Source organism: Peromyscus californicus, unplaced genomic scaffold (assembly GCF_007827085.1).
Source record: "Peromyscus californicus insignis strain IS unplaced genomic scaffold, ASM782708v3 Scaffold_10__1_contigs__length_136768540, whole genome shotgun sequence".
Classification (NCBI taxonomy): domain Eukaryota; kingdom Metazoa; phylum Chordata; class Mammalia; order Rodentia; family Cricetidae; genus Peromyscus; species Peromyscus californicus.
In genome coordinates, this window is record NW_026294391.1 from 15,560,165 (window position 1) to 15,583,975 (window position 23,811).

The 23,811-nt window shown below is 38.9% G+C and overlaps 1 protein-coding gene across 2 annotated transcripts in view; it reads right to left on the bottom strand.

The window, feature by feature from the left end:
• Rragb (Ras related GTP binding B) overlaps positions 1-23,579 on the bottom strand; it is a 35,228-nt gene extending 11,649 nt beyond the window's left edge. The window contains exons 1-8 of one of the 2 annotated variants that reach the window (XM_052753110.1): positions 22,880-23,577; positions 22,052-22,085; positions 18,447-18,546; positions 14,224-14,307; positions 12,318-12,384; positions 9,948-10,170; positions 3,620-3,715; positions 1,378-1,500 (exon numbers count right to left, since the gene is read on the bottom strand). In XM_052753110.1, the coding sequence (XP_052609070.1) occupies positions 1,378-1,500; positions 3,620-3,715; positions 9,948-10,170; positions 12,318-12,384; positions 14,224-14,307; positions 18,447-18,546; positions 22,052-22,085; positions 22,880-22,971 (819 nt within the window). In that variant the 5' untranslated portion in view covers positions 22,972-23,577. Of the gene's footprint in view, positions 1-1,377; positions 1,501-3,619; positions 3,716-9,947; positions 10,171-12,317; positions 12,385-14,223; positions 14,308-18,446; positions 18,547-22,051; positions 22,086-22,879 lie in introns of both variants that reach the window. The other variant, XM_052753185.1, reaches the window with a different exon arrangement.
• Between the last annotated feature and the right edge of the window lie 232 nt (positions 23,580-23,811).

The window sequence follows — 23,811 nt, forward strand, 5'->3', positions numbered from 1 at the left end:
TGGCCTTGAACACACAGAAATCCACCTGCCTCTGCCTTCCAAGTGCTGGGATTAAAGGTGTGCACCACTACCGCCCGGTAAAATGTAATTCTTATACCAAAGCTAGAACTACAAGCATATATTCTCTATCCTTTGCTGCTAATTATCAGGCAAGGTTTGTGCTGGCTGCTTACCCCTTTGCTGCCCCATTTTGATGCAAGCAATCAATCTATGATATAAGCATTATTACTCTGGTTTTGCAGAAGAGGAAACAAGCACAGAATGACTAAGACATTTGTCTAAACTCACCTAGCACTAGTAAAGATCAGAGACTAAATTCTTCACTGGGAGCTGCTTTGAGAGGTACATTAAATGAGCCTATTATCAATTATTTATGCAATGTATTCTGACAAATTAGCTTTTATTACTACATTTGTTGTTGTTGTTGTTGTTTTTTGAGACATGGTTTCTCTGTATAGTCCTGGCTGTCCTGGAACTCACTCTGTAGACCAAGCTGTCCCGGAACTCAGAGATCTTCTGCCTCTGCTTCCTTAGAACTGGGATTAAAGGTGTGCACCGCCACCGCCCAGCGGCTAATTTCTACTATTTTTCAAATGGATTCACTGGGCTGGAGGGACGGCTCAGTGACTAGGAGTGCTTCTTGGTGTTCCAGAGGACACAAGTTTGGTTCCCCGCACCCATGTCATTTCGCTCATAACTGCCTGTAACTCCAGCTCCAAGAAATCTGAATACCTTCTTCTGCCCTTCATGGACACCCAACACACAATTGGCAAACCCCCCCCTCTCTCTCTCACACACACATACATACATACACACACACACACACAAATAAAAATAAATATTTAAAAAATATATGTATAATACAGGTTTTTGTATCACCGACCCATGGTTGTACAGCAGACTCTGTTATCATTGCTAAATTCAATTTATAAGAAAAGCAGAACTACCAATTACGCCTCTTACCTGCTCCACTTCTCCATCTGAATTCTTAAGTCACTGAGCCTTTTACATGTTAGAAGTTTTCATATTGTATCAATCTTTTTGATAAATGGGTGGGGAAAGAGTTTTCTTCAAAGAAAAATGCCCTACATTTCTTAATAGAGAATTGGGTAATAAGATTCCTACATTATAATTGAATAGTTATTACTAGAACTAATCTGCAGTCTCTAACGAGCCATACCTGCAAAAATCTAAATTTTATAAAAGGTTACTTACCAAAGGACTTTTTCCACACCACTTGCAGACAATAATGCTTTATAAATAAGACCATATATGCTGATGTAAAAGGGGGGTGGTTCTTCCTAAAAGCAGTAAAATCCTGTTTTCTGAATGGAAGAAGACAGTTTGAAATATATCTGTAGAGCAGAAAGTCCTTACCAGAAAGGTAGCTCTCTCAAACAGAAGTACTTCATCAGCCTCAATAATTTCAGCAAAGTTCCGCAGGTTCATTTCCAGTTGCTGAACGTTAGGAATCAGCTGATAAACAATGCTGGACCAAGCCTAACAGGACAGAAGCACAATCAACTATTACTAACAGGTAGCCAGTTCCAGGCCTCTGAAATGAGTAAGTACCCTACAAGACATAGACAGCTAAATACATTGATAATTGAGTCCAAAACAAATACAGACGTTAAATAGAACAAAACGAAACAAGAACATTAACCTAATACTTGATTTGTATCCTTGAGTTGAATGTTTAGAGTTCAAACACTTGAGAAATGCTGGAGAAATTTCTTTCCATGAGTAAACAGGTAATGTAATGTCATCATGTAGCCTTAGGAAAAAAGTTGCAAAGTATGATCTATTGTGCTAAAACCCTTCTAATCCAGACATCCAACAAATATTGAAGTTCAACATTATACACAGCTTTAAAAAGAAATAATGCTACATTTAGCATACATCCAAGAGACAATTTTGTGAAAATATCAGAGTCACAATGACAAGTAGCCCCTCCCTTCAAAGATACAACATATTCTTATAAAAGAAACAACTAGGATTATAATTTTCAAATGTTTGGTCACATCTATACAAATTACTGATTCAATTGAATTTTAAAAGGTCTATTGTGTGACTGCCTGAAACTGACTTCATTCAGGAGTATGCATGCAGATGAGATTAGTTTCACCCTCCTAGTATTCTCTTAAGATGCTTGTATTCATATTTCTGTTATAACACTTCCTTTACTCTCACTCCGATTTTTCTTGTTAGGTGTACTTCGTTCTTCTGTCTCCTACAAGACGTCAGGAACCTATCTTAGCCATTTGTGTATGTGACAGCATCCAATAGATAGACAACGAATGCTTGTTGAATAAAACAATATCAAAATTTAAGTCAGTTCTATGCAACATTGATGGAAGAGATAGTAGTAGTGCCATGTCTCTGTTTTTCAATTAGTTTTACTACTTAGGCATAGTGTTCCAAGTTCCCAGGTCGGTGTTAATGTCACTGCTGAATTTACCTTGGAGAAGGCACCAAAGCTAACCACAGCAGAGACATTGTCACTCACAGCAGTGTTGTGATTAGCCAATTGTCTTTGGTCGTGTTATGTATTGCCATCCTTCACACCGCAGCTGGTTCTTATCAGTGCATCATGTCCATCCTTATTCACGGTTACCTGTTCTATGGGAATAAGGCTTTGAGAGAAATTCGGCCCATATTAATCTAGAACAGTACTTCCTAGACAGGTATCTCAAAATGTTGTTATTAGAGTGAGCCTGGGTCAACATAATACTGGGGGGAAATGAATGTTAAAAAAATCAATTGCTATTTTTAAAAGTCCAGTGGTTTTTCTCCTTGGCAAATCAGGTTTCTGTGCATCTGGTTGTAGACACTTGTCAGATGAGTTGAAACTGAAGCTCTAGCTACCAGTGACAGAGAAGGATCCTTTGGCACCCAGCATCACACTTGTCAATGTATACCAGAAGCAGTCTGAAGGAAAGGTCTGACCACATGAGGACACAAAAGTAGTGAATTTTTAAACCACTAGTAAGCAAGAAAAATGGAAGAAGTAGGAGCCTATGTACCAGTAAGGTAACTTCAACTTCATCCACAGAACTACTGAGATCACCTCTAGACTTGCAAACAGTATGAGAATCATTCCAGCAACGTTAACAAGGAGGGTCAACTGCTAGACTTCAATTTGGACTGAAAGCTGAAGTTACAATATTTTTACACATATCATATCTCATTCTAAGATTCACTTCTCCCATTTCTCCACTAACTGTTTTTCTTCTAGTGCTATCTGAATTTAAGCAGATTAGTTTATACCATTAGCATGTAAAGTACCTGCACATTAGATACCACAATAATCACTGAAACCACAATGGGTCAAAATGGATGGTGGATGTTAAACAACATTTTTGCTATGACAAAGAACAGTAGCAGATTAATCATGTCCAAACTGGCAAACTTGGTGACAATGTCAACTCAATCTAAGATTAAAACCAAACTCTTTCGATGTTAAGTTAGATGTTCTTTGAACAATTTGTTATTGATTATTTTCTGTTTAGTACAACAAATCTAGATGGCTATGAAATAGTTTTAAATATTTTAGTTTTGTTAATATCTTTCTAACTTTTATTCATGCTCTTAAAGTAGGAAATGGAGGAAACATACACACCTTATACAGAGTTTCATCCCAGATAGATGTTCGGAAACAAGAACATTCTAATGGACGAGATAAACGCCTTAAGTCTTCTTCTCGTTCTTTAAAAATCTGAATTAAAAAATCCAACAAACAGATCAGCATGTAACAGCTTTCCTCCTTCACTCCAAATTCTGAGGTGTAATTATTGTATCATATTTTGACAAGGACCTCTTACTCTGTCTTCATAGGAACTTTGAGTATTATTATTTCTCAAACAAGGGTATAAAGGTGTTAACAATTATTAGATTTCTTCAGGCTTATCCCGTTTGCAAATATGCATAGAGAGCACTGTTAGAAAATAAAATTTATCATACAGAGGTATCTTAAAATATATATACACTCCAATTTACCAAATCTAGGTCATTTTAACATGGCAATACTTACATTAAAATTTTGCAAATCAAAATGTTTTAGCTCTCTAGTATTATAGAAATACTCCTTAATAACATATATTACATACATATATACAAATATATATTTATATGTGTAGTGTACTTTATTTGCAATATATAATCCACACAAACAACTAAGCTCTAGCCAGCTAGGATTTGTTTCTACATATATATCCCAACATATACAGAGAAAATAGGTATATAAAACATGTATACTCAGATGTTTCCCCGAGTGGGTTGATTGTTAGTATGGGTGTACAGACAGTGATGACTAGTTCTTTCTAATTTTTAAATTACATTATAATAATTTATTTTATGTGCTCTGGTATTTTGCCTGCATATAGACAGTTGTGAGCTGCCATGTGGGTGCTGGAAACTGAACCTGTGTCTTCTGGAAGGGCAGTCAGTGCTCTTAACCGCTGAGCCATCTCTCCAGTCCCTAAACTACATTTTAAATTAAAATGTAGTTACGTTACCTTTCCCCTACTCTTTCCTTACTCCAGCCCCTCCCAAGTCTCCTCCCCTCAACCCCTTCCTTGTCCCCTTTCTTCTTAAATTGATAGTCTTTTCCTTTGGTAGTTATTGTCACACACACACACACACACACACAGAGGCATGGCTACATAAATAAAGCTTGCTGAGTTCATTTTTTTTTTCTTGGTTTTCTGAGACAAGGTTTCTCTATATTAAAGTCCTGGCTGTCCTGGAACTCGCTCTGTAGACCAGGCTGGCCTCGAACTCACAGAGATCCGCCTGGCTCTGCCTCCCGAGTGCTGGGATTAAAGGCGAGTGCCACCACCACTGGCCTGAGTTCATTTTTGCTGTTTGTGTGTATTTTATTTCAGGACTGACCACTTTGTACTAGGTAGCGAACTGCTGTCTAATTGGACTTAAGGCCCAACAGGAGGGAAATCATGCCTGGTATTAGAAACCTAATCAACTTCCAGGGACTAGTGAAGTCATGGATCATAGAAGAGAATCTACTACTGCTACTTTGCTAGATAAGCATAATTCCCTACTATATTCCAAATTTTTTTTTTTTTTTTGGTTTTTCGAGACAGGGTTTCTCCATGTAGCTTTGCGCCTTTCCTGGATCTCACTCTGTAGACCAGGCTGGCCTCGAATTCACAAAGATCTGCCTGCCTCTGCCTCCCAAGTGCTGGGATTAAAGGCATGCACCACCACCATTCTGCCCTAAATTTTATCCTTACACCCACAGATAAGTGTAGCCACCACCCCTCACCAAGGAAGCTTCTCTCTACAGCAGATGGAGACCGTCACAGAAAACTACAATTGGACACAATGCAGAGCCTAACAAATCTTGGGGAGTCTAGCCCCAATGGATAGTTCTACATCACAACTCCTGCATCTATCTAGTCTACATTGGCGAACAGGGGGCAGAAAGATTTTAAGAGCCAGAATACCAGGGAGTCCTGTGAAACACTCTTCCCTAGGTATGTATGTCTGGACTGCCTTTTTTCTTCAAGTACAATATCAAAGTTTTATGGTTCTCAAGTATGTTGGTTGGCCTATTCTCCAAATTTCAAGTTGCTAGCCTCTACAATCAGTTGAACTATTTGCTTACAATAAATCAATCTCAACTGCTACCCTCCCTCCCCTATTTCACGTTCTGTTGATTCTGCTGTTCTGGAGAACCTTTACTATAAGATTTTAGTACTGAGAGGGGGTTCTAGAGTGTAATCTCCCCCGCCCCTGGCCCAGCCGAGGACAGAACCCAGGGCCTTGCACTTGCAAGCGCTCTACCGCTGAGCTAAATCCCCAACCTTGTATAATCTTTTTTTTTTCCCGAGACAGGGTTTCTCTGTGTAGCTTTGGAGCCTGTCCTGGAACTCACTCTGTAGGCCAGGATGGCCTTGAACTCACAGAGATCTGCCTGCCTCTGTCTGCCGAGTGCTGGGATTAAAGGCATGCGCCGCCACCACCTGGCTCAAAAAAAATTTTGAATAATGAAAAAAAGATTAGCTGGGTGGTGATGGCGCACGCCTTTAATCCCAGCACTCGGGAGGCAGAGTCAGGCGGATCTCTGTGAGTTCGAGGCCATCCTGGCCTACAGAGCGAGATCCAGGACAGGCACCAAAACTACATGGGGAAATCTTGTCTTGAAAAAAACCAAAAAAAAATTTTTTTTTCATATAATATATTTTGATCAAGTTATTTCCTCCCAACTCCTCTCCTTTTTCCTACCCACCCAACTTCATGTTCTTTCTCTCTCTCTCTCAAAATAAAAAAAAACCCTGAAAACCAAAACACATTGCTATCCCCATAGATCAGGGTATTACTGAATCCTCCTCAGGGTAGTTTCTTCTTGTAGTAGATGGTAATTAACAAAGAGACCCACAACTGGACATGGTACCCAGAGTGAGAGACTTTGGCACACTCCGCCCTAAAAGTCTTTAACCCTACCCCTGACACCAAAGGCTCAGGGAATGTACTCAGTTAGAGTAGAGTAGACGCTTAAGGATAAGTTTTCTGAATTGGTTTTGATATAACTGGGATTAGTTCTCTAATTGGGCTAAAATTAAAGATGCTATTTCAAGAAGAAATAAGAACACTCAAGAGAGTCTGTGGGTGATGTGGAATTCAGATACAGAATCATACTAATCAAATACTTGTAAGAGACAACAATCTGACAACCACATATGTGACTTTTGTCAAAATGAGTACAATAGATTTGCTAGATGATCCTAATTTTGCTGTATAAAATGGTCAATGGTAAGGATGAGTTCCGATTTAAATATACAGTTCAATCACAATATAAATGACCTGCTTTCTCTATTTGCCCTGAAAGATACCTTTACTTCCTATAGCCACAGGCCTGAGACTGCTGCAAAGCAAACTTGGAATTTCATCTTGTGAGCAGATAAATTACAGTGCAAATTAAATGAGTAGCTCCATGAGGTACCTGCTTGGAAAGCATGGGCAACTACTGGCTATGAGGGAACATGACTCTGGAGAGTGGAACTGATTCATATAGTAAAAGCCTGAAGAAGTTGGAGATGCCTAAATTCTCAACTCTTTGCCCATGGAAGCAGCCACTACATTCTTATCTAAGAATAATCCAATTTTTCCGAAGAAACTGAAATGGACTCCTCAGAAGTAGCTACAAGAGAGTTCTGATTCATTCCTACCATACCCTTTGCTTCTAGGTCTATATATACATTCAAGTATCAGAATATTCCTAAAGGTGAAATACAAAGCATGAACCATAAGGATTATTCTACCCTCTAAAAGAACTATATGACTTTTCTAATAAATATAGACCAAAATACAGGGATAACTATAAGAATAGATATTAAAGGTAGAGAATATGGTGGAAGGGACATAACATTCACTCAGGCCAAATTTATTGATACAGATCCAATAAGCAGAGGATTTGTAGGTGAAGAGTTAAAATGTTCTGCTTGTTTAGTTCGTGCCTAAGACATGAATCAAAACATAACCTATACTAACTGAAGTTAAAATGTTGGACCTGTACTGATCTAGTTAGTACACAGGAAGTAATCTAATGCTCAAGGTTTGTCATTTATAACCCATTCATCAACAGTGGGAGGTTCCAGAGCACAATGATGAGAAACAACTTTTAAGAGGAACCCCAACTTCCTTCCTCAGCTCTCTGATCACTTTTCTCTGTAGGCCAAAATTTACAGTGGTAATTGCTACCACTTAATTGGGAAACCTAAATACAAAGGGGGAAGTGGATGCTACAGTAGCAAGAGCAATGCGGAAACATTTTATCATCAAATACAAGGAGAGTACCTTCATTTGATTGGACAGAGAGCCAAAGTACCAACTCAAAGAAACCTATAGTTTTGGTTAGCTGATCATGGTGCTCCTATAAATGATCTAGAAGGGATATCTACTACATTCTTATTTGATCTACATAAATGAAATACTGTAGGTCAAATGATCAAAAATCTAGCACAATTTGTAAAATGCGCTTTTCAACTGGTACCCAGATTTGTGCCACTTTATAAATCCAGAAACCCTTGAATGAAAAGAGGAGGTTGGGTCAACTTAAGGAAAGATGCTGACACAATTCCATTCCATTTCTATCGAGGACATGGCTCTTGGAAAGTGAGATAGCATATGCTTAGGAAGTTTCTGACTACAAGTTACAACTACTGGCCAGATGTGGTTAAAAACAATTCTTCTATTGGTATAGGAATCAACTTTCCCCTTTGTGTATAAGAAGGCTACTGATTTATTCGTGTTAATTTTGTATCCCACTACTTTGCTGAATGTGCTTATAGCTTAGGAGTTTTCTGGTAGAGTTTTTAGGGTCTTTTATGTACAGAAACATATCTGAATATAAGGATACATTTACTTCTTCCTCTCCTATATTTATACTCTCATTTTTGGGTCTCTAGACAATTTTCCCTGCTCTCCAGGTTAAAGAATACTTCCAGAGGAGGCTTCCAGAATCAGTTGGGCTAATTCCTTAAATAAAATACCCTTCCATTACTTTGTGTCTTTGTTTTTCTACACAGAAACACATCTGATTGAGTATGTTTCTCTGGAAAACTCAAACATACAAAAACATACATAGAAATATTTATTTTAGCTGAAACTGTTATTTTGAGAATCACGTACAGTCATTTTAAACTTTTCAGTCTAATATTTAATAAAATTAATGATTTTCTCAATTAAAGTTAAAATTAAAGTTAAAAATGAGATTATTATATATTAAAATATATTAACATGAGATTATTAAAAAATCTCATTTTTAACTTATATATTAACTAAATTTATATTAAAAGACTATTAATATATGTTTTAGGATATTTATGAACATTTAAAAAGCAGTATGAGAAATTACAAGTGATTGAGACACCAACAAGGAACTCACTTGTTGGAATTCTCTAGCTTTAATTGCAATTTTGACTAAAAAATAATTTTAAAAAATGTGGTGTACTGGGGATTTATTTCAAGGCATCAAATGGGCCAGGCAGCACTCTACCACTGCGTTACATCCCCAGCTCTTGAAATTATTTTTAAAATAACAGAATAAGGAGCTGGAGAGATGCATTTGCTGCTCCTGCAGAGGGCTCCAGGTCAGTTCCTGGTTCCCAGCACACGTATCAGGTGGCACACAACCACTTGTAATTCCAGCTCCAGGGGATCTGACACCCTTTGTGGATTATATAACATGTTTCCTTACTAAAACTATTACCAGAAAAATCCTTTAGTATGAGGTGCTCCTTAAGACATACTCCAAGCCAAGGAGAATTTATATTCTCCTATACAACCAGTATAATCTAAAACTGCTTTCCTTAATTCTTCTCTATGACATCTCTAGAGATTTTCTTTTTTATCTTATACCTTATTATCTAATGCTCTTATTTTATACTGAACACACTGAAGGTAGACTATGTCTATGTCTTACCCGACCCAAATCTGAGATAGGTAAGAGTTTGCCTTTTTTACTAAATCTCTTCTGTACTGAGCCTGAATTCTCTCTGAATTATAGGTCACTAATTTTAAGTTTTTGTCGAGATGATGGTTGATTATTTCCTACTTTATCATCCTTGGTCATCTTTGAGTTATACTCATGCATACAAATTCTTCATGCTGGTGCAATTGCGAGGGATTGCGAACAGTGCTTGGCACGGTAAAGAGGCACTTGAAATGGTGCATAGCAGTTTCCTAAATTAGTCCAGCAACAGCAACCACCTTTCCTCATCTTAACCCTGGGGGGTCTTTTAGCTGTGACAGTACAATAGGGTCAGCAAACTATTTTTTTTTTAATGATAAAGGTTACTTAGTGAAAGCACACAGGTCAGATCTTCCTAGTTCTGAAAAACAGAATGCCACAAAGTTACCTACACTTTTATAAAGGAAGTCTGCAAAGCATGCTAACCATTTGGTACAGCACCTTTCCAGTTTCTTACCAAGTCTCGTTGATCCTCCTGTACCAAATCCATTTTATGTACCAAGCAAAAGATTTTGGCTTCTGGAGAATTCTGTAAAATGGCCTCAAGGCATGACTGATAATAGTGCATGTCCTTTTCAAGTTCACGGCTCTCCACATCAAAGACATAAATCAGAACCTCCACATTTCGAAAGATGTTGTCACGCTGGCTAGTAAAATAATTTTCCATGAAGTTGTCTTGTCTGACAGGAAAGAAAATCTGGATAGTAAACAAATCCTCTGTTCAATCACTCCTGCTTGAAATTTTCTTAGCTTGATCAAGAGAAAGATATTTTTTTTGGGGGGGGGGGCGGTTTCAAGACAGGGTTTCTCTGTGTAGCTTTGCGCCTTTCCTGGAACTCACTTTGTAGACCAGGCTGGCCTCGAACTCACAGAGATCAGCCTGCCTCTGCCTCCCGAGTGCTGGGATTAAAGGCGTGCGCCACCACCGCCCTCGAGAAAGATAATCTTATACTTCAATTCAAAGAGCAAACAACAGCCAAACGTGTTGAGCTCTATCTACCATACTCTACTGCAGAGTCATAACTTGCAATCCTGTAAAATCCTCGGCCTTTCTTCTTATGTTTTGTTTTGCTGTTGCTACTGTTTTTGTATGTATCACTGGCTGGACTGGAACTCACTATGTAGACTAGGCTGACCTCAAACTCACAAAGACCCACCTACCTCTGCATACTTACCATGCCTGGCCTCTCTCCTTTCAATTTAAACATACTTACCTTCTGTTCATTCTTGTGTAGCTGATGGTTTAACTCAGGCGTCTTTACACATGTTGATCCCACTTTCTCATGCTACTTGTTTACTTTATCTAATTAATTCACCTTCTTCCTTTAGATTTCAATCCAACCCATATGTCTTCACAGAAACCATCCCTACCTTGAGCCGGCTCACTCACTGTAGGCTCTTTACCAACACATCCCTCTCATTTACAACACTTAGCACAAGTGCAATACTACACGTATTTGGATGAGGTTTTAATTAACAGTGTTCAATTCGCTATACAACCAGATAAGGACCATCCTTGACATTATCCCCCACTGCCTCACAGCTTTTAAAAAGGAGGGTGGTAAATGCTTAATGAACATTTGCTGAATAACTTCATGGTAAAAATTCTAAATTATATGAAAATGACTCCAATGATGACTTTTCAGCAAAATATTACTCTCTGTTCATAGGTTGGGTGCCATTTTCCAAAAAGATCTCAACAGCTGGACAGCAATAAAACAGTAGTGTCATTTAGTGGTGTATATGGGGTGGTGTTTACAAATTTCTAATCCTACACCTTGCTAATTATAGCAGTGTAACCTTGGAAGAATCATAATTTCCCTAAATTACAGATACTTGATCTACAAAACTGAATTTTATATTTTAGTACCTAAAAGCAAGGAACTTGGGTAAGTCTGTTGACATAGATTAGAGAATTGGAAGCAATTACAATGAGGGAATATTTATATCCTGGGGGGGGTTAATCCAGCTGCTAGCAAGAAAAGAGTTACTTTTAGAATATTTAGTTCTTATATTATTCTGTCAAAATACTCACTGAGCATCTTTTGTAAGTTTGGAGCTGAGACATACCCACCAGACAATAGCATCTATTTTGTAAGACACTAGTGTATATTTTATGTTTTAACCTGCTTAATCATCATAATAAACCTATGAGTTGGTTATTGTGCTCTATTGCACAGGTGAAGCTACAGCACAGAGAGTTTGAATAATATACTCGACAAAGAACCTATGCTCTTAATCACTGTGCATTACACACTGCTGCTTCAGCACAGAGATGTTTATGACCTTAAGGTGGGCAACCACATCAGCACATAGGCATAGTAAGTATACATTTGTGCTGGGATTTTTGATGATTGCCTTGATTACGAAAGGAAGTGCTCTCTCTTACTCTTCCAACAATAGGAAACTTGGCCAGATAATATATGCTCAGAATCCAATCTACAGTGAGAAGACTGCCTAGAAGTAATTACTAAATGACTGTGAACAGTCTGGTATAATAAATAATAGCTAAGAACTCAATACTGCCATCAGTCAACCTGACATAGATTTCATTTATGCCATGGCAAAAGAGGGGTGATCTATCCCATAGTATACATACTTAGATGGAGCTTACATTAGAGCTACTTAAATACATCTTATGTAGAGGGCATTTTCAAAGTTGTATAAAACACAGATCTTTATTAATCAACTGACAATTCTGAAATATTTTTTAGGCAGTGCATCTATGCAAATGATAGTTATTCTAGATGTGTTTGCCACGCTGATTATATTAGGTGACATCATTACTGCCATCACCTTCACAAACAAGTAGGCACATAGTACTTACCCACCACAATCCCACAGGTTCAAAACCAGGTTTCCCAGAAATCGAACATGAGAATGTTCTACATCAACTGGAAGATAAATGTTACAAATCTAGTATTTGTAGTAAAGAACTTTAAGATAAGAAAAATACTAGCCCATAGTGTTTAGAAGGACCAAAGTGGAGTGAAATGCTCAAAGCCATAACAAGAAGGTGATTTTCAGCTTAGTCATATGGTTTAGTGGCAAGGTGGGCACCTATTCTACCCTAAGCTAAGGAATTGGCTCTTGTGTCAGTCATTTTAAAATTTCAGTAGTTTAGTACCCAAAGCAGAAAACCAATTATAATATTAATGTTAAGTTTTACAAGCAAGACAGTGACATACACCATTTAACAGATCTTCCCAACCCCACCTTCTCTCACTAACTTCCCCACAAAAAATAAAGACAGAAAGCAAACATAAAACAAACATAAAACACAACAAAACTAACTCCTGTACTGACTTCCTCTTCAGTTAATGACTCTACTGGTTTTTCTATTTTTGACTCCCCTGACCACATTCAATTCTCTGTGAGTCCTTTTTAGTATCTCTTAATTCGATTCTTTATTTTATAATCCATCACCCAACGTCAAGGAGGGCCCTTAACACCTCATGCCTACACTACAAGAAAGCCTTAGGGGGAAAAGAAAGAAAAAAAAAAAAGAAAGCCTTATTTACTTTCTATCATTCATTAGGCTACTGCAAAGTTCATCTTCTTAACACTACTTTGAACATATCACTCCCCATTCAAAACACTTTCAATGGCCCCTCCATGTTCAATGGGGGTGCACTCAAGGTCCTTCATACTTTGGCTTCCAATCTACCTTTATAATCCCCAGAAATTCACATTTCACTTCGACCCACTGTTTTATTCATAGTCCTCCCAACCCTACTACCTCCCCATCCCCCAACATATTTTACATTCAGGGGTCGCAAACTTGCTAAATCAGGCCATGTGAGCAAACCTATACCATTAAAGCTGGCTAAATATGAGGGTACATCTACCCTGGGCTCACAGAGGTTGATAGTTACTCAAATCTTGTTCATTTGCTATGCAAAATATTGATTCGGGTTTACTGAATCTTTAACATTTTAAATAGTAGCTTGAATTCTAGGTTTTTATGAAAAATTTTACAAGAGATTGCTACTTCCAATTTTTCTAAAACAATGTGCAGGCTAAAGAAAGCACATCTCTAGGCCTTATCCAGCACACAGGCTGTCTGTTTGCGACCTCTGCTTAATTGCCTTTTCCAGCCTTTGCTGCAAAGCACCACCCCTTCTTCCTTTCAAAGGTAATCCTAAAACCCAGAGTAATTCCCACCTCCTCCAAAAGCCCTCCTTGCCTGACAAAAATCCCTCTTATCATTATCTCTCCCCCTAAACTCATTCAAACATTTACTAAGCAACTACTCTCTGCCAGGCACTAAAAACCTCAAGAAGGAATAATTTAAGATTTTACCATGTTATTTCTCAAAGTCTAGCAATTTTGTTCTATATAATTTATATGCTAGTTAACTCAATCACATTGTAATAGTTTGTCTATCCCCAAGCTGTTACCTAAACTAACTGCTATCTGGTTTTGTACAAATTTTATCTTCTCATAGTTACAGACACAAACCATCCGACTTTTAAAGTCATACACAATCATACAGATTTTTAAAGTCAAATAAACTTTAGTTTATATGACAGTTCTATCTCTGTATGACTTTGGGCAAGTCATGAAAGCTAAGATTAGCTTCCACTTCTGTGAAAAAAGAAGGAAGGAACATAGTATTGACCTCACAGGACTGCTGTGAGGATTCAAAGAGTGCCTGGCACATAGTAGGTGCTCAAACTACTTCCCATTTCCCCCTTTACTTCCCCCTCCTTGGAAAAGGAATCATATCTTACATGTCTTTGTATTTCCAACAGAGTCTACGAGAGAGTAGGTGCTCAAACTGCTATTAATTTGAAGACTATGTATACGGTCTAGGACTAAAAAAAAATGGAAAGAAGTGCTACTGAGAAAGGGAAAGACAATAACAAAAGTGACAGTGACTTTTTAGATATGGGCATATGGGATAGAAAGCGGGTTTCTCCTCCCACATCACAGTTCTCATCCAGTGGCTGATGGCCCCACTGCCAAATCCAGTGGACTTTTTAAGTCCTTGTCTTACTTTCTGCAGCATGACACTGTTGACTACTCTCTTCTCCTCAAAAGGACTTCTTTTCTCTTGGTCTCTGGCATCAAATCTACAAACTTTCTGGAAGACCCTCCCTCATGGGCTCCTATTCTTCTTTCTGTCCCTTAAATGTCATGGTTCTTCGGGACTCCAACAGTGGCCACCTTCTCATCAAAATATTTTCCCCAAGATAACTGTCATAATATTACATTGATCATTTGGATACAAACTAGGTAACACTAGTGCAGATTTCTCTACTATTTTTCTGACTCATATACTATATGTCTGTACCGTAAGTTTCCCAATATAACTCATCTCTCCTTTCATCCTAACAAATCTGTTCCCCTTTCAGTTTTCTCCATCTTGGTGAATTTAACCAGCTGTCTAATCTAAAACCTCTCATCCTCCAGTCTTCTTTTCCCCTCACAATTCTCTCCAAGTTTCCCAGAAAGTCCTGTTGACCCAGTAGCTTCACACCATATTTACTACCAATATCCTAGTCCAAATCAAGCTCCTGCCATCTCTTCAAGTTGTTTTAAATTATAGAAAGTTACTTCTCACAGTTCCAAAATCTTGACAATTCTGGGATCCAGCCATCAGCAGAGTGGGAGTCTAGTGAAAAGCAGTGCTCTGGCTTATAGATGGTACCTGTTCCTCCCCTTGCATCACTCCAGTCTGCTGTCTACACTACAGATATAGTGGTGCCTCCAAGTTGCTGAGATTTATATCATTCTTTGAAAAGACCATGTCTGTGCATGTGTAATTGTATACACTGAGAGGAGGGTCAGAATGGCAGCCTCAGAAGTACTAATGGTGGTTCTCTCTTGGAGACCGGCTTGACAGTGAAGAACAAAATAGACTTTTCCTACTTAAATGATGTTTGAAGTGTTCACAAGTATTATTTTGAATTAAAAACGTGGCTCTGATTATGTTACTTTTTACTGTTGAATATTCTTTCATAGTTTGACTATCTTTCTTGACTTCTAAGACATTTTACGTCTGAACCCCATTTCCTGCTTCCCTGTTAAATGTTCAGCTCACCGTGTGTCCCTGGTTCTTCTATAGCCTTCCTGCTCTGTTATCATGAGAGCGACTGACAAGAGACCAGGGTTTGGGGACTAATATACATTTATGGGGCAGAAAGAAGAAAACATTATGATAAGGATTATCTTTTTGTTAAAGCAGGGAGGGCTGGTTAAAGATAAAGAAAGAAAATCATTACATAAAGAGCCAAGAGAATAGAATTTTGAGAAGATAGGAAATCTTGGAGCCGTCAACAGTGTTTGATACTAAAATACTTCATAATCATTTTAGTGACAAATTTACCATCCCAACAAACACATTTTAACATCTACCTAATAAATTAATAGCATCATCATTTCTTCTTTACTTCAAATTTCAAAATGCAGGGGGCTTTCAATTTAACAAATAAAACTTGACTTTTTTCAGGAATGACAAACCAAGAAAACACTGACACATTAAAGTCAAACAACATTTTAAAAGTAGTTTTCTTTTTACTACCCTTAAAGAAAATCAGTAATTGCACCAAAAGGGACAACAAATAAAAGCAATGCACTACATGTACTCTGAACTAGTCTACATGTTCAGCAAAAAACACAGACCTTTCTTCAGTAGTGACAAACCAGTTCATGATGATATGCTAAAACATTAATACCAACATTGTTCATTATATTTTTACGACCTTTAAGGAAATTTAGAAAATGCTAACCAAATATTACCAATCAACTTACTACTTGACATATTCTTAGGGGCAAGAGCCCCATCCCACTGAAAGTATCTGGCAAGAGACACTTCTAGATAAATACTTGTTGAATAAATGGCCTATTTTAATGAGTAGGGTTATATAATTTGCAACATTATGCTTATAATGATGATGCTGGATTATGTCAAAACTATTTTCAGCAGTTTCAATAATTCTAAAAATCTTGCTTGGAGACTATTCATTGGATTCGGGGTAATAAACCAACTGTATTGATCAGTTAGAAACGGAAATATCAGTGGTACTAAGAAAAGTTTCAACAAAGTGTATAGAATTTAAAACAAGAAGAAAAGGAATTCCAGGAATTGAGTAGTGTAATATAGACAGGCTGTCACAATAAAAAGAAGAACACAGACTACTATCACAACTCTGAGACTTACTAGCTGAATGAATACTATTAGAATAAAGGTAATATGAAAACTAAAGTAAACGAGAGCAGGCATAAAAGTAACAGTACTTCAGTAAGCATGTCTACTCCACTAAAAACACACCGATACTAGGCCTATATATTTAATCTGGAAGAGAAAAACATCTATGAAGTCAAGACACAGAAAAACATTTGGACAAGTACACTTTCTAGAGGCTAGATGCCAACTCAATAAGTGTGAAAAGCCACAGGAAACTATCTTGACCAACGGTTTTGACAGTAACTTAGATACTATCAAATATAAAACTGTAGATAACTATGAAGGAGAGCAAACATATCAGGTGAGGGAATAAGTAGCTGAAATGAAAATAGGAACCCCTTTTTATTATGTATAAGAAAACTGCAACCCAGTGGCTTGGATTCCAAAACAAAGGAACATGAGCCATTTAATGTAGATATGGATGTAAAGTTTGTATGTAAAGTTCAAATTATGAACTGTACAAAAACCAAAGGATGTGTATGCTTTAATAAAATATATGCAAAGATGAACTGGGGCTTTATGATTCAGTAAAATGAATGGTGCTAAAAAACAAGAAGGTGGGGTTTCACCATGCTAACAGCAAGGTAATGCCCAGAACAAGAGATGTAGTAGGCCTGTCCTGCTCTGATTAGACCACATCTGCATTCATGTCTTATAAGAAAATAGAGACAAGTTTGAACAAGTCCTTAAAAACATTCAAACTTATGACAAATGAGGAACCAAAGATGTTTAAGGTAAGGATAATAAAATTTGGGAGGCAGGGAACGAGTAAGATAAATTGAGATATTGAGTATTTGCAAATATTTGTAGAGAACAGACTAGAAAGAAAGAAAAACAGACAAGATTCTATCTAGGAAATAGCTTTCTAATCACCAAGTTTCTTCTCAAGTTACGGAAGTCTACACTAGACACCAAGCCGCAAACAGAAGTAAAGTTCCTTCTCCTTTGTATCTCAGAGTCTGGAGCATAATATGCTTGAAAGATGTTTATTATTCTTGAAACCAGATTGGGGCACCTTATAGAACAATGCTAACTTGTTGCTAAAAGTACTAACGATGCCAGAAACCCAGATTGGAATCTCTGAAGGCTAGGCAGAGCAATGCCTTCCTCACCCAGAAGCCAAGAACAAAGGCAGACTTCAGAAATGCTTGGATGCTTCAGAATGACATAATCGGCTTCAGAGTAAGGCACTCCCAGGATTCTTGATTCCTTGTTCTGGTAGCCATGATAGCCCAGAAGTCTATACTAATATTCTAGCCATAAAGGTCTAATTAGTTATTTCCCAACTCAGAGTAGATGCTCCAAAGAGAAGATCTAAGTGTATAAAGAAAGAGAAACAGCAGACTGCAGAACAAGTATACCTCTCACCTTTTAATAAGGGCAAGGACTAACTCCTGCATTAAAAACATTAGGTTTTATCGTGTGCTACTTACTGCCTATGATTTTCCCCTTCATATAAAAAGTTATAAACAAACACTGTCCCCACAAAACAAGCAGGCAAAGGGTCCCTATTCTTGCCTAAGAAACAGCAGGATACACAAGTTAGCTAAGGGCATCCCACTTTGCAAGCAACCTAGAAAGGAAAGCAGCTCCCAAGGACAGTGAGCAATAATAACCAGAATTAGGCCACACATTCTGAGGAGAAATGCAAAAAGGGAAAGCATGCTTCAAAGCAAATTCATAAACCTGTGCATTCCCAAGCGTGTTATGCGGATTATTAATAGCCAAGGTCACCTCACTTTACAATAAGATGAAACATCTTACTTGTTGCACCAAGGCGACGAGTGTCTCTGGCAATATAATTTGCAAAGATAATAGACCTCATGCTGGTCTTACCAGATCCACTTTTACCCATCAACAGCACCTAAGGGCAAAGGAAAAAAGTTAGCAATCTAGAGCAAATCTAGCGTAAAGGGATCCATTTCTCCTCTGTAGTTGGCATTTTACAGAAGTGTACAAATGACCAGTATGGATACCTGCAATTAAGCTCTTCCCCAAATAACATTTCAAATGCTGAGCACTTACCTGCTATGAATTACACATCATTTAGCAATACAACTGCAGTGAGTTTGTTATTATACATAATATCTTTTAAGGATTTTTATTATTTTAATTATGTGTATATGTGGGGAGGTATATGCACATGAATGCAAGTGTCTACAGAAGTCAGAGATGTGAGGTCCCCTAGGAGTTATAATGACAAGCAGTTGTAAGCCACCTGACGTAGGGGCTGGGAATCGAACTCAGGTCCTCAAGAAGAGCAGTATATGCTCTTAACCACTGAGCCATCTCTGCAGCCCCTCATTATTATACATAATATTTATTTAAAACTATGTTAGAAAAATTCCGGCCGGGCAGTGGTGGCACCCTCGGGAGGCAGAGGCAGGCGGATTTCTGTGAGTTCGAGCCCAGCCTGGTCTACAAAGTGAGTTCTAGGAAAGGCGCAAAACTACACAGAGAAACCCTGTCTTGAAAAACAAAACAAAACAAAACAAAAAGTTTGTATTGGTTGGAGATTTAGCTCAGTGGTAGAGCGCTAGGGTTCGGTCCTCAGCTCCAGAAAAAAAAGAAAAATACAAAAAAAGAAACAATAAGTATTTTTTAAAAAAATGGGGTTGGGGATTTAGCTCAGTGGTAGAGCGTTTGCCTAGCAATCGCAAGGCCCTAGGTTTGGTCCTCAGCTCCAGAAAAAGGAAAAAAAAAAAAAGAAAAATTCCATCTTGCCGGAGAGATGGTGCAGCAGTTAAGAGCACTGGCTGCTCTTTCAGAGGATCCGGGTTCAATACCCATCACCCACATGGCAGCTCACAACTGTCTGTAACTCCAGTTTCAGGGGAATCTGACATCTTCACACAGACAGGTGAGACACCAATGCACATAAAAAAATTTTGAGGGCTGGAGAGATGGCTCAGAGGTTACGAGCACTGACTGCTCTTGTAGAGCACCTGAGTTCAATTCCCAGCACCCACATGGTGGCTCACAACCATCTATAATGAGATCTGATTCCCTCTTCTGGTGTACAGGCAAACTTGCAGAAAGAACACTGTTTATATAATAAACAAAATAAATCTAAAAAAAAAAAATTTTGAGGGGCTGGAGAGATGGCTCAGTGGTTCAGATCACTGACTATTCTTCCAGAGGACCCAGGTTCAATTCCCAGCACCCACATGGCAGCTCACACCTGTCTGTAACTCTAGTTCCAGGGCTTCTGACACCTTTACACAGACATACACACAGGCAAAACACCAATGCACATAAAATAAAAATAAATCAAAAAAATTTTAAAAAAATAAATAAATAAAATAAATTTTAAAAAAGAAAAATACTATCTCAATAGGAAACTAACCCTATTCTCCTATAACGCAAGGTTAGATATACATTAACCTAATTAGCAGATTTCAGAATAACTGAAAAGCTCCTCCTACTTCTCTGTTCAAGGTCAGTTTTTTTTCACTCCAGCCCATGATGTCTTCCCTTTCACATACTTCTATAACTTTCTTTCATCAGTTTCTGTCTCTTCGTTTAACTTTGCTATGCCCTACAAAACTGGGCAGTTAAACTACACATAAGACCATTTTTGGTTAGCTTATCTACTTCTGTCTTTACCTCCTGCTTCTCCTAGCCTGGCACTTTTGGCATCCAGTCACATTGAACTGAATGGCATATAGTCTGTTTCCAGCCCTCTAGGGAGTCCTGACGCTATGTACTCATTCTGTATTCTCTACCATCCTTTATTCTTCTTTCAGTGAAATCCCACTTACCCTTCAACACTTGGTTCAACAATCATTCCAGGAATTTTCTCTGGACCTAGGGATGTAGCTCAGTACTAGGGTATTTACCTAATACAAGTGAAACTCTGGGTTCAATCCCCAGTATCCTCCCCATAGTTCCTCTAACCCAAAAGCCTTAGGCCTGTGGTTCTCAACCTGTGGGTCAACACCCCCATGGGGTGGTTGAATGACCCTTTCACAGAGGTTGCCTAAGACCATTGGAAAATACAGATATTTACATTATGATTCATAACAGTAGCAAAATCAGAGTTATGAAGAAGCAAGGAAAATAACTTTATGGTTGGGGTCACCACAACATGAGGAACTGTATCAAAGGGTCGCAGCATCAGGAAGGGTGAGAACCGCTGACTTAGGTATCTTGCCTGCCCTCTAGTGGTACTACTATATCACTGCAGACCGTAAAGCTCTGCAGTCTCTTGTTTCGGGAACTCTCTCACAAGACTCTAAGCCCTTGAAGGGCAGAGGGAGTATCTTTGTACCCTTTGTGTCCTTTGTATCTCCAGTGCTTGCCTAATATATACCAAAAGCTTGAAGTATGCTCATCAAAAGAATGAACAAGACATTAAAACAAAAATGCAATGACAACTGTCCGAAAGCAAGACCTTACAGACATCTTTCTGTGTTAGGATTTAACACAAGAAAGACACCTGTGAACAATGCCCTATATTCTCACACTGAATGACTTTGAAAGAGTCCTTTAAACACAAAGTTTGTGAAACACAATTCTGATAACCTTCTCCGTTTCAAATGAAAGAAATACCTATTCCCTATTCTACCTCCAGTCCCAATATATTTTGTTGAAATGTCTAATTATAAACAGAAGGAACATTAATGAAAACATACTGGACATGGATTTATTCAACCCAACAATTTATTCAGCTTTACCCTGTAACTGCATAGCTAGTCTAAAATTAATATGGAAGATTTTCCCTGTCCTTTGCAAAAAAAATTTAACTGAAAACAATAACTCTATCTTTCTGGGGATAGAAACTGATTCTTTAATACATGTAATTCTGGAATGATTAAATCAAATGAATTTCTCTTTTCACAGTTCTTTAAGTTTTTCATTGTATCGAAGGCACAGAATTAAATTTTAGATGAAGCTAGGCTAAATATATTAGACCTTTTCATGAAAGAGCAAGGATAGTCATGTTTGAGATTTACAGGGAGTTTACTCATGTAAAGTTCCTAATAGTCCTATGAGGGTTATTACCACTTTGCAAATGACACTGAATCCCAAAAAGGTCAAGAAATTTGCTTCAGAACTACAGTCTTAGGGATACTGTCTAAGTCCCAATAAAAGTACAAAGCAAAGAACATCCAATTCCTGCTAGCAAAACGCATGTAACATTTGATATGGGTTAAAGAATCCATGTGCACACAGAAGGTTGTGTAATATTTGAATATGGCTTGACTCCGTGAGATTTATTTTAGACAAAGTGAATCTGACGGTAAATAAAGGGATGAGAGTCAGAAAGACCATATAGGTTATTGCCATAGTCCAGAAAAAGACAGATTTCCTGAACTATAACTTCTTACCTTTTTCTTCATGTTTCTAATGTACCTAACACATCTTACCTTTTTCTTCATGGCTGCATTTGGCATTGCCCACCTGTAGATATAAACCAAAAGACAGTGTTTCCATGATCTAATTGCCTTAGAAATTTAAAAAAAAACAAGTAAACGGAGAGAAGCAGAAGAATATTGTTTAAAACAGCTAAGTACGTAGGAGACCTCGTTTCAGAAGTCTTCATTTTCCTAAATTATAAAACTGCGTTTATGGTCCCCGTTTCCTTCATTAGCTCAAGAGATGCTTCCTAGGAAGACATATTTAGGAATACAAACCATTTAAATTCAAGATTTGGTATTCTGTCATAAAACCAACGCAATATTCTGGGCATTTTTATAAACCAAACAATATTTTCATATTTGGATACTATTTTTTTTTAATTCAGCTGCTTATTTTTCAAATCTGGAAGCATCTTTGGACCTTCAATCGTCCTTCCAAGCTGCATTTCATTCATTAAAGGCGCCAAGTACATATAACGCAGCTCTCAAACAGGCATATCAAACTCTACGTCATTGGTCAGTAAATGTCTGTCCTCGCCCTCTTTTTATCACTAACAAGGTGATATCACCAAATCACCTTCATAGAAAACGCAAAATAAGTCAGAACTGTCTCAATTAGAACACTACGCATAAACCAGGAATCTCAGCTCCAGGCAAAGGGCTGTTTCTGTTCTGTTCTCCGTTTTTGTTTTCTATCACCAAGGGCATGATACCAATCAACCATACTGGTAAAGTAAAGCAATTTATCGCTGGAGGTTAGGGGTTCTTGCATTTCACGATAATCTTTACAATTAGCACCCCCTCCCTCCTAGGTACAACATAATACCCTTCACCCACCCAAGCGATCCTTCCGGTTCCCCGAGTGGAGGCTCCACTCTTGGCCCCAGATTCTCTTTCTCCGTCTTTTTCTCGGAGTCAGATTCTTCCATCGCGCAACAAGTCCTTCACAGCGCCTTCTAAATCCGCAGTACTCTTTTCTTCGGGCTCACCTCCTCCACTGCCTATGCTCTCCACCCGCGGCCCGCGGGGCCTGCTCTATGCCTGCCTCCGCCTTTGTCCACTGGGGGGCCGCTTTTCCCACAGTTACCTTTACCGACCCGAACTTAGCCTCCAGGCTCGGCCGGGCAGGCCAGCCCGAGGGAACAAGCGATTCGGTGCGTGCAAAGGAAGAGATGGAGGGCAAGGTGGATGAGGAGTTGCTCCCGACTTTGGGCCTCACTCCCCAAGGTCTCAGGACCCGAAGGGAACTTGGTCCTCCTCTGCGCAGCCCGCCAAGGCTGAGATAACGGAATGAGCTGACCGGAGCTGCAGAGGCAAAGCGGTCACCGCCTAGCGGCTCCTCACGACCTCGCCGCCAGTCGGAATCCGCCTGAGGCCGCGTTTACTTCCGCGCCCGCCCTTCAGGAGCGCAGGCACCTCACCGCAGCCACGCTACTGCAGGCCAGGATCACGTGGGAACCTGCCGTAGTCCCAGGCTTGTCACGTGCCCGCTACCCTGGGGGGCTGCAGAGGCGGGGGGGGGGGGGAGCTGGAAGAAGACCATAGAGACTGCTCTAGGAAAGCCAGAGAGCCGCCCGCCGTCACGTGGCCCGGCCGCTCATTTCCGCGCCACAGGCCCCCAAGGTGGCCCGCAGGCGCTGGGAAACCCGCCGACGTGGCCCCGCCCACCGGCGGCTCAGACTTAAAGGAGAAGGATGCAATTTCAGTACCTGCAAGCGACCTGTTTTCACTGCTGCTGCTGCTTTAGGGATGCGTGCAGAAAAGGCTAT